At 41.9% G+C, this 12,500-nt stretch overlaps 1 protein-coding gene across 1 annotated transcript in view; it reads right to left on the reverse strand.

Annotated features, from left to right (window-relative positions):
• LOC143283502 (uncharacterized) overlaps window positions 1-12,500 on the reverse strand; it is a 28,360-nt gene that overhangs the window by 6,094 nt on the left and 9,766 nt on the right. The window contains exons 5-11 of the mRNA XM_076589746.1: window positions 12,393-12,500; window positions 11,235-11,319; window positions 8,687-8,844; window positions 7,211-7,295; window positions 5,544-5,710; window positions 3,289-3,385; window positions 1-125 (exon numbers count right to left, since the gene is read on the reverse strand). The exon at window positions 1-125 is cut by the window's left edge and continues 57 nt beyond it; the exon at window positions 12,393-12,500 is cut by the window's right edge and continues 53 nt beyond it. Coding sequence (XP_076445861.1) covers window positions 1-125; window positions 3,289-3,385; window positions 5,544-5,710; window positions 7,211-7,295; window positions 8,687-8,844; window positions 11,235-11,319; window positions 12,393-12,500 — 825 coding nt within the window. The remainder of the gene's footprint in view (window positions 126-3,288; window positions 3,386-5,543; window positions 5,711-7,210; window positions 7,296-8,686; window positions 8,845-11,234; window positions 11,320-12,392) is intronic.

Raw genomic sequence — 12,500 nt, forward strand, 5'->3', positions numbered from 1 at the left:
GGAGCAGCACTTCTGACGCCCGGGACACTGGTCGTCGCACGTGCACTGGTCGTGGTGGTTGTTGCCGCCGCCGCCGCAGCTCCTCTGAGGACTTCGGTACACGGGCTTCAGGCACACACCCGGCTCTGGTCCGGCGTTCATCACCACCCCACACCACCACACCACACCACACCACACCCCAGCCCATGCCGCGTCACGTCACGTCGCGTCACGCCGCAGTCGGTCACACAAAAGATAGAAGAATAAACAGATAAGCAAACGAATGAAATGTTCCAAAATGAAGTAAATGCTACAATGATAAGAAGAAGAAGAAGAAGAAGTAGTAGTAGTAGAAGAAGAAGAAGAAGAAGAAGGAGAAGTAGTAGAAGAAGAATGATCAGAAGGAGAAGGAGGAGTAAAAGAAGAAGCAGAAGAAGAAGAAGGAGAAGAAGAATAGATAGTACTTATACGGCGCAAACTCCCCCATGTGATGAGCTTTAATTAAGCGACTGACATGAAACAACACATATACAATAGTGCTCAAACAATAAAACAAAATAGAATGAAATGAAATAAGATAAGATGAAATAAAATAAGATAAAACAAGAGAGGCAAGGCCTTCAAGACTCACCTGTGATACACTTTAAAAAAAAAATCTAATCGTTAAAATGTGTTAAACCAGATTCGAACCCCGCATGTTCGGGTGAGAAGAAACTGTCTTACCCATTACACTATCGTAGTTCCATAGCCGACGTTCTAAATTTAATATTTGAACATACTTTTTTAAAGGGCGATAAACCAATTGCGGTATTCGCAGTGAGAACGCTGTTTAAATCATATTATTTTGGTGTATCTTGGGCATTCAAAAAATCTTTAAGGGCAATAAAAATTTCTTTTAAGTCCGCGGTAAAGGAGACGTGGCTATCGCCACAATCACACTGCAACATTTAGCCGTTTTCTCTAGATCTTGATAGATGTACATGTTTAGTTACACCGGCCGGGAATGTAGTACGACACGGTCGATTCAATTTCTCTTTTGTGTTCATTCTAGTTTTATAGTTTTAAAGTTGATATGAAAATTTAGTATTTTGTTAAACTAATAACATGTAGAGCCAAGTACAAGTACTTCTAAACGTCGTATGAAGTGAAAAGGACTTCATTTTGAGAAAAGTCAAAACTCGAATTTTTTTCGTTTCATCAATTCAAGGGTATTAACTCGCATGGTTTACAATTTTTAACTGTGAATTCCGACTGATTCTGTGGATATTTTAATGGCACTTTGGGGCATAATCCAGTAAGTGATGAGGCGTTCACAAATCTTTCTCTGAATAAATATTTAACGGTCTCCTTCTCCAACTTTCCATCACATGTTATCGTGTATTGTCCATTGAATATAGGATTGAATGGGCAGGTCAACAACTTGAAACAAAATGGCGTCGTTCGCGTTCGCGAAGAATATGAGCACGCGCTTTGAATGTGTACGCAATTGATTTTTGCCCATGACCTTCAGGGCTCAGCCAATAGATCTGTAAAGTCCACTCGTCATATTGATTTTAGTATTTTCCGAAAAAGACCACTTGGGCGAATGAACATAGTGAAAGCACTGTACACTGAGAGTAAAACACACAAGCTTTTTATGTATTGAGTATAATTTCAAAATGTAATGTTTAAAATGAGAAAGATCAGTTTAAAGCAAATTAAGTCCCCTAGCATTAATTACAGAGTAATTTCCCTTTTTTTTACTATCTGCACCAAAACGTTTGCAACATAAATAAAACTTTCATGCTTAGCAAAAGAAGTTCCTGTTTGAACAAAAAATGATAATAATGACTGCTCTTGTTGTTGTGTCAGAATACCAGATCAAAGTGCCAAGTTTAGAGAATACAAAAAATATGAATATAATAGTAAATGCAGTTTGCATATAATTTGGCTTCTTTTATTATTTTTTTGTGCCCATCCCAGAGGTGCAATATTGTTTTAAACAAGATGACTGGAAAGAACTGAATTTTTCCTATTTTTACGCCTAATTTGGTGTCAACTGACAAAGTATTTGCGAGAAAATGCCAATGTTAAAGTTTACCATGGACACACACAGAGAGAGAGAGAGAGAGAGAGAGAGAGACAACCGAACACAGGGTTAAAACATAGACTCACTTTGTTTACACAAGTGATTCAATAAAATGAAAATATAAAAAACAAAAAAATATTCCTACCACGTACTTCTGATCAGCGAATGACTGAAAACAATGTTGTACTGCATCGTTGACAAGCCCAGTTTATCACTGCTTTAACCCTTTCACCACCAGTCAGTTCAGTTTAGAGTGCAAAATTCCCTTGTGCTACAAACACAGAAAATATGGTGTCTATCAATAGCTGAGGATTCCCCCTGCGACGTGTAGAAAATAATGGCCTGTCCTACCACCGAACATAAAGAACAGTAGGTTCATGGATAAAAGACACATGATCTGGTCACCCTTCAGTGACATGGGTCCTCTACCTAGCTGCTGCATAAATGCGAGCTTGGCAGTGAAAGGGTTTATATACATGGGAGAAGGGGGCGAGGGGGTGGGGGTGGGGTTAGGGTAGGAAGGGAAGGGAAGGTGCTTGCTGACAACGGGACTCCACTGGCAGCATCCAGATGCGAATTCACAAGAAAGTGCATGACAGACTTTCTTCCTTACTCATTTACTTACTTACTCGATACACTTCAGCGCCACCAATTTGTTTTTCCCCTGCGTGCAGTTTTATTTGTTTTTCGTATCGAAAATAATATCGATGATAACGATAATAAGGATAACAACAACAACAATAATAATAACGATAATCATAATCATTATCATAAGTGGTAGAAGTAGCAGTAGCATTAATATCATTATAATCAACATCGGCGTCATAACAGTAATACTAATGATTATAATGGTACAGATGTATAGCGCTTTCAAACATATCAAAGCGTTTGTTTTTTTTCAATAACACGCTAGTCAGATTACAAGGTAAACACCACACGCACGCACACACTCAGACAGAATGACAGACAGACACGTACACACACACACACACTCTCTCTCTCTCTTTCTCTTTCTTTCTTACACACACACACACTCTCTCTCTCTCTCTCTCTCTTTCTTTCTTACACACACACACAACACACACACACAACACACACACACACACACACACACACACACACACACACACACACACACAACACACATGTACGTGGAAGAAGAAGAAGAAATAGATGATGGTCAAAACAGACAACAGCTAAGGTATGGAAAAACGCAAGTGTCAAAAGAGGAAAGAACTCACTCTGTACAGAAGGGACGCACACTGGCTGAGGGCTGGGGCAGGGAGCGCGGACACACTGCACCTCCAGCAACACACACTTCTCTCCACGTCGACACTTCTGGTAAATGGATGAGTAAAATGAATGAATGAATGAATGAATGAATGAAGAAAGAACTGAGGAAATGAACAACCTAGAGCTTCAAGAACATGCGCGATAGCCAAATTTCTCCAGTTGGAGATAATAAAGTTATTATTATTATTAAACGTCTTAATGAATAGATACAGAGATAGATAGATAAATAAATAACCAAAATAAAAAAAGTAAAAAAAAAAAAAAAAAAATGAAGCAAACACTTCTCTCAGCGTCAGTATTTCTGTTGATAAAAATTCACACACACACACACACACACATATATACACGCGCGCGCGCGCGCGCGCACGCACACACACACACACGCACACACACAAACAAACAAACACACACACACATCTATCTATCAATCAATAATATAAATATAAATCTCTCTCTCTCTCTCTCTCTCTCTCTCTCTCTCTCTCTATATATATATATATATATAAACAACTGAGAATATAACTTCTCTTCGCATACATGAATTCTGTTGGCAAAATAAAATAGAAGGATGAATAGACAGACATAGGGATAAGTAAATGCATACATGAATAAAACATTTTGATATTGAAACGAAATGATAAGTAAACAAATAATTGAATCATGAATGTATAATAAAATGATAATCAATTTTTTTTTATAACTGACAGCAAATAAAAGTGTGAATAGATAAAAGAAAGAAAAGGAAACCATTATTACCACCTATCAGTATGTCGGTATTAAAGTCTGTTCATAGAGAGCAATGCACAAGATTAAGAAAAACAAAGACAAACAAAGAAAACGAAGAGAAGATAAGATAAGATAAGAATAACTTTATTATCTCCAACTGGAGAAATTTGGTCAGGTGCATTATCACAACATAGACAGTAAACAACATGGGGACCATAACTGTAGAAGCCAACAACAGCCCCAACAAATATTACGAAGATACAAATGTAAAAAAAATATCACATACATCGTTTCATACATACATCCACACACTGCAGGTAATAACTAGTATTCTTAATGTAAAAACAGAAAGAATTAAGAAACATTATTTGAATATAATTATAAACATAGCCAACTATACTGCACATTGATTATAATAGACAGATAAATAAGAATCAAGATGAATTGCGGAAAACCACAACCAGATAATCAGCACACACCCGCACCGCACCCCCCCCCCCCCCCACACACACACACACGCAGATAACTTGATTAAACAAGAGTAATAAACATATGTTCTCAAATAAAAGCATTTCACATATTCGCTTTTAAAAACATTGCAATTACTTATTACATCGTAATTCTCACTCCATTGTTTTCAGTGTACGACAAGTAACGGTTACCAAAAAAACAAAACAAAAAAACACACAAAAAACAACGTTTCCAGCGCAGCATGAACATGCCCGGAAAGCGGAGTATGGCTGCCTACATGGCGGGGTGAAGGTGATAAACGGTAACACAACACAACACAACACAGTGCAATGCAATGCAATCGTTAGTCCACTAGCCATAGTACAAACAGCAGTGTATAGGAAGGAAAACAATTACAAAAGAAGTTTCCGACGATACTGTTTTGCAGGGACAAGAATTTAAAAAAAAATCATTTAATCATTCAGTATTTTAGTACCAACACGCATCGTCATTGTCACTATCATTGTCAAAATAGACTAGAATGATAACTGGATTTGTGCAATCAACAACCATCTACCTGAAGATCGAGTCATCAGCCCCATCCACATGGAATGTGCGGCTTCTGTTCAAACGTGTGTGTGTGTGTGTGTGTGTGTGTGTGTGCGCGTGTGTGTGTGCAGTGTGTGCATGTCTGAGTATGCACAAGTTTTTATATTGATATGCACTTGTGTGTATCCTAATTTCTACTGTATCTGTGTTTGTGTATGATTTTCGATTAATGATCGTACCTTGTTATGTACTAACCACCACCACCCCCACCACCACCCCGCCCCCCCAGACACACAAACCCACCCCCCACCTCCAATATTCCTTGTGACCCCGGTACACTTGGTAATAAAGAAATATTCTATTCTATTCTATTCTAAAACTTCAGCATCGGATATTGGACCTCCCCCCCCCCCCCCGCCTCCTACCCCCCCCCCCCCTCACACACACACACACACACACCCCACCGTCCCAACCTCACCACAGTATCGCAGAGCGTGACAGGGGTCTGGCACGTGCTGGCCCCACAGCTGTTCCTGCAGCACTTGTCCTTGCCCGGGCAGTCCCTGTCTTTGTTGCACGTGCTTTGGCACTGCTGCAGCCGGTAATAGCTGTCCGGAACAGGGCAGTGTCCGGGTTTTGGCCCGCCTGCCCGCGACAATAATGTTGTCATTATTGATAGTGGAGTTGGGAACCAAATCTTTTTATTTATTTATTTTTGCAATTTAATCTTTGTTAGTGGGGTGTAGAGGGGAGGTGTTCGTTTTTTTCAAAAACCGGTATTTTCACACACAAGTACACGTTACAACTTCTGGACGAACACTAATTCGCATTCATTAGAATTGATGTCCCCCCCCCCACACACACACACACAGATACACATAGAAAGACACACACCGATACACACACAGACACACAAAGATATACAGACACGTACATACACACACAGAGACACACAGACACACACACACACACACACACACACACACACACACAGAGCAAAAGATATGTTGCCAGTTATCTGAGTCAAAGTTCGGCAAACATCTTTCTTGAAAGTTTGGATAGTCAAAAAACGTAACGGAACTAGTTCTCATGTTCTCTACGGTCAAACGTACAAAGTCGAAGAAGAAGAAGAAGAAGAAGAAGACGACTTTCAGTTTCAGTTTGTTTTGGAGGCATCACTGCGTTCGGACAAATCCATATACGCTATACCCCATCCGCTTCGCAGATGCCTGACATCGTGAAGTGCGGTGTTGTGCGCGGATTGCGTGCTATACCTGAAATAATGATGTTAATGATATCGTTATTATATTGCCCGAAATCCCCCCTTAACTCTTGGCGCCTCACATGAAACACTACATATGAATCAGCGCATAATGGCAAACAACAGCACAATGGAGACATACATACAAGAAAACAAAACATGCAAAATTAATATGAACCATTACACCAAATAAAAAACAAACTCTGCCCATCCATCCCACTCAGAAACGCAAACACACACACACACACACACACACACACACACACACACACACACACACACACACACGGACAAACATGCACACACACACACACACACACACACACACACACACCCATCCACCCATCCACACACACACACACACACACACACACACACACGCACACACACACACACACACACGCACACACACCCCATGTACCCCCCCACACACACACATACACACAGGCGAACACACACACACACACACACACACGCACGCACGCACACACACTCACACTCACACACACACACACACACACACACACACACAAACACACACCCATCCACACACACATCCACACAAGAACACACACACACACACACCTCCCCCATTGCACCCCCCACCCACACACACAAGCACACACACATACACCCTTTCACAAATACACCCACCCACCCATGCACACACCCATCCACACACACACACACACACACACACACGCACACGCACCCCCCCATCTCCCCCCATGCACCCCCCCATCCACACACACACGCACACACACACACACACACACCTCCCCCCATGCACACCCCCCCCCCCTCCACACACACACACACACACACACACACACCACAAAGACATCAACAGAGGGGGGACAAAAAAGTAAGGGGAGGTGACTCACTGTCCACACACACAGGCTGGGGGTAGCAGGGATGTCGGACGCACACCACTGGCTGCAGCACACACGTCTGGCCGGGTCCACATTTCTGCACAGCACAGCACAGCACAGCACAAACCACACTCACCAGCTATACTTCTGGGTTTGTTTAACTCTCTCCATACGAACGGCGAAAGAGACCACGTTAACAGCGTTTCACCCCAATTACCATCATCAAAATATTGCAAGCGGAAGGCTCTTATACTGAAGACGTGAATGTTGACAAAGAATACCACAATTCTGACGACGGAAGCTAAAGGTTGGGTCATTCAGACACCCACTGGACATCCGAGGGGTCTGTGTAGAGGAGAAGAGAGGACTGGCCGTACTGAGTGAGTTAAAAAAAAATCTCATATGGATTAATTCCATGAAAACATATTCAGGTTCAGATACAAATATTCATCACCTAAGAAAACTTTTGGGCGCCCCAAACTTGTTTTTTTGAGAAAGCATTGTATTGATTTAAAATTATTGTATTGCATTATCTGTAATTGAAACTTGATGCACATACATGTAACCCTAAACGACACTGAGGCGCAAACGTGTCTGAGAGTTTCAGACCTGATAACGGAACCTTAAGACGTTTGAGATTTTCAGACCTTATCATGGAACCTTGAGACGTTTGAGAGTTTCAGATCTTACACTGGAACCTTGAGACGTTTGGGAGTTTCAGATCTTATAATGGAACCTTAAGATGTTTGGGCGTTTCAGACCTTATAATGAAACCTTGAGACGTTTGGGAGTTTCAGACCTTATAATGGAACCTTAAGACGTTTGGGAGTTTCAGACCTTATAATGGAACCTTAAGACGTTTGGGAATTTCAGACCTTATAATGGAACCCTGAGACGTTTGGGAGTTTCAGACTATATAATGGAACCTTGAGACGTTTGAGAGTTTCAGACCTGATAATGGAACCTTGAGACGTTGAGAGTTTCAGACCTGATAATGGAACCTAAAGACGTTTGAGAGTTTCAGGCCTTATAGTGGAACCTTAAGATGTTTGAGAGTTTCAGACCTTATGGAACCTCGAGACGTTTGGGAGTTTCAGACCTTATAATGGAAACTTAAGACGTTTGGGAAGATCCCTTGAGTGCCCTAGCACGTATCACGTACTTGCATAGTCACTGATGACTTCATGAGAAGAAGGAAAATAACTCTGGTAGGCTGAACATTCATACAGTGTATCTGGAGTGGCATATCTCCAGACCATTTTCTCAGTTTTAGGTTTAGTGTTTTGAATATTGTTTTATGACTTGAAACACCGTTTCCTACTGTTTTTGCCCCGTCAATGAAGGGGTATTGAATCATTTAATGCAAAATGTGAAGCCTTTATGCATAAACTTGCTTTCATGGAGAAGATGGAAGTCAAACCTGAATTTCAACAATTTCCCAAAGCAGCTCTGGTGGAAACACACAGGTTGGGTGGGGGCCACACTTACCACGAACTCACAGGAAGGTATGGGAGCCTGACACACGGTGGCCCCGCAGCCGTTCTTACAGCACTTGTCGTTCCCTTTACAGTCACTGTCCGTGTTGCACGTGCTGGCGCAGATGCCCCCTACAGAGGTGTCGGGCACAGGACACTGTCCGGGTTTTTCTGTCAGAAACCATTCACAACATCTCTAGAGACAAGACAGAGCTTCATTATCCTCGATAGAGAAAACAAGTATGCCTGTTTTTGCATGAAACTTGGTTTATATGAAAGGGCTCATGCATGACTGATTTTGCGTGATTCCTTCAGAATAAATAAAAAGACAAAAAAAGACGCAACATCAAACAAACAAACAAGAACAAAACGAAAAGGAATGGAAAAAACGGAAAGAGAAATAGTGTTGTGATGATTCATAGACGTACAAATGACGTTTTTTCAGTTGTTTTTTTTATCATCGAAACTGAACCAAACCTCAGACCAACCATAATTTATAGCCATTGGTGAAGCTCGTCAACTCTGTTTAGTACGACCCAAAATTGTCAACACATTTTCGAAATGATCAACTTGTAATTGTGCACGGAATACAAAACAATAAGTGTTTGCATGCATGCAGACATTTGCGAACACACACAAGGTAAGTGGGAAGAAAGGGGGGCAGGGAGCTCACATAAATATTGACGAACTGTGATGACACTTGACGCCCACACACACACACACACACACACACACACACACACACACACACACACACACACACACACACACGTTCCACATTGGCGAGACATTTTCATTGCACAGACTAGGAAACAGTGGTAATGTACTACAGATGCTTAAAATAGCAGTACACAGACGGTCCTGGCAGCAGCCAGTTACATTGCTCGGATGCAAGAAACTAGTATGGTTGTAACCCGCTACTAACTGTGTGTAGTATGGAACTGACCAATGGCGTAGTTCGGACAACGTAGGCATTTAGTCACGTGTAACTGTCAAAAAGTTAGAACCAAGCAATGCAACTGGCACCTGTGGCCTCCACGGACTACCCTCGAACCTCCTTGGTGTATAGTTATAGTCAGAGTGACAACCAGAATACCTGGTTTTGCGTCATATAATAGTGTCTTTTTTGTGTTGATTTTTTACAAGATTTGGGGGTGCTGAATCCAAATCCGTTGGCAGCCGAGTCATAGATGTCGAGCATTTTGAGTTATTGCGTAAAATCCAAAATGGCCACCTCTAGATTCGTAAATTACTGATATAAACAACGAACGACGCAGAATGACGATATGAAAAACAGACATATCAAAGAATATATCATCTGGAACAACATTCCTCATCATATCCGTGCATCTGATTCTATTTCTTTTTTTTTTTTTTTTTTTTTTTTTTGCTCATCACTAAAAACTCATCTTTTTAAAACCTATCTGTAAGCTTCCTTGTTCTCCAGCACCACCAATGTCAGCTCACTTTGGATGTATGTAGAGTGGGAGGGGGAGAGTGTGTGTGTGTGTGGTGGAAGGGTGGGGGAGGGTGTTTTTTTTTTTAGAAAGAGTGGTCATGAATGTTTCATGTAACTTGTAATATTTTTCTTTCATGTAAAGCGCCCTGAGCTCTTGGAGAGAAAGGGCGCTATATAAATGTACATTAATATTATTATCATTATTATTACAGTTAAGAAAAAAATTAATATATCTTTCAAATTTAGGTATTGCGTATTTGACAGACAGCCATGCTTGGACTATTAGTATGTTGTCCAAGACTAGTGGAACCATTGTCAACTATCGTTCGTTCTTCCTCCACCCGACCTCCAACGTCTCACCATGTCTCTGTCTAGTCTGTCTGTCTGTCTCTGTCACACACAATCTCTCTCTCTCTCTCTCTCTCTCTCTCTCTCTCTCTCTCTGTCACACACACACACACACACACACACACACACACACACACACACACACACACTCTCTCGCTCTCTCTATCTCTCTCTCTGTCACACAGACTCTCTCTCTCTCTCTCTCTCCATCTCTCTCTCTGTCACTGTTTCTCTGTCTCTGACTGTCTGTACCCTCCCCCCACCCCCCCTCTCTCTCTTTCTCTGTTTGGCTGTCTCATACCCTCCCCCCCCACCCTCTCTCTCTCTCTGTGTTTGACTGTCTCATACCCTCCCCCCACCCTCTCTCTCTCTCTCTGTGTTTGACTGTCTCATACCCTCCCCCCACCCTCTCTCTCTCTCTGTGTGTTTGACTGTCTCATACCCTCCCCCAACCCTCTCTCTCTCTCTCTCTCTCTCTCTATGTCTGTCTCTCTGTCTCTGTTTGACTGTCTGTACCCTCCCCCCACCCTCTCTCTCTCTCTCTCTCTCTCTCTCTCTGTCACTGTCTCTCTCTGTCTCTGTCTGTCTGTACCCTCACCACCCTCTCTCTCTCTCTCTGTGTCACTGTCTCTCTGTCTCTGTCTGTCTGTACCCTCACCCCCCTCTCTCTGTCCCTCTCTCTCTCTCTTTGTCACTGTTTTTTGTGCCCCACACAGTCAGGGTCATTTTATTTTCTTTAGTTGACGACACTTACGGTCCACACAGACTGGCTGGGGGTAGCAGGGCTCTGTGAAGCAGTACACCTGCTGGAGCACACACGTCTGGCCTGGTCCACATTTCTGAACAGCACAACACAAACCCTTCACTGTAGTAGTAGTAGTAGTAGTAGTAGCAGCAGCAGTAGTAGTAGCAGCAGTAGTAGTAGCAGTAGTAGTAATAACAATGGTAGTAGTAATAGTAGTAATGATAACAACAAAACAAATAATAATGATAATAAATGATGATAATAATAATGATGATAATAACAATAATGATAATACTGAAGAAGAAGATGATGATGTTGATGATACTACTTCTACCACTACTACTACTGATTATAATCATCACTCCTTGTAATCATCATCATCATAATGTCCATCTGATGAACGAGAGGAAGAAGAAGAAGAAGAAGAATTTATAATGCAGTCTATTTCCTTTGAACAGGGGTCCACAGCGCTAACAATCAGCAGCAGTATGAGGAAAAAAGAATGCCCACAAACATTAACAACACCGTTCGTATTTCTCAGTTTGTAAAAACTGGATAATTGGTGCATGGGGCAATCCCGCCAAAATGTATGAAGGCTCAAATACCAAATACAAATGACCACAATCTAAAAATTACACAGTGCCCTCAAACTAATTTGCTAGAAAATAAACATCAAAGGGTGTGTTTGAGGAGCTGGTGTGATTTAGAATAATATGACAAATGGATTTCTGCTGCTTTCTATCCCGTTCCAGATCGGCAATACCTTTCCAAGAGAAGAGACAGCCAACCTTCGTTGATGAATAAATGCTGACTATGGCGCCCAAGTCTAACAGCACCATTGCCTCCACCACCCCCACCCCCATGCATCCCCCTCTCTCACTCCCTCTCTGTTTGTTGTTTTCTCTTAGCTCTCTGTATGTTTGTCTCTCTCTGTGTGTCTCTATCTGTTTGTTTCTCTCTCTGTCTCTCTCTCGCTCTTTTGTATCCCCGACTTTTGGTTCATGTTATGTTCTTGTTTCGATAATGGTGTAAAGATGATGGAGATTAGCATGACGATGGTGCGATGGAAATGCATTTAATCTTGCTTTCGCAGGAGAAAATGGAAGACAAAACTTGAATTTCAACAATTTTCCAAAGCAGCTCTGCTTGGGTAGGGGCCACACTTACCACGAAGTCGCAGGAAGGTATGGGAGCCTGACACGTGGTGGCCCCACAGGCGTTCTTACAGCACTTGTCGTTCCCTTTACAGTCACTGTCCGTGTTGCACGTGCTGGC

The sequence above is a fragment of the Babylonia areolata genome, chromosome 6 (genome assembly GCF_041734735.1).
Source record: "Babylonia areolata isolate BAREFJ2019XMU chromosome 6, ASM4173473v1, whole genome shotgun sequence".
Taxonomy (NCBI): Eukaryota; Metazoa; Mollusca; class Gastropoda; order Neogastropoda; family Buccinidae; genus Babylonia; species Babylonia areolata.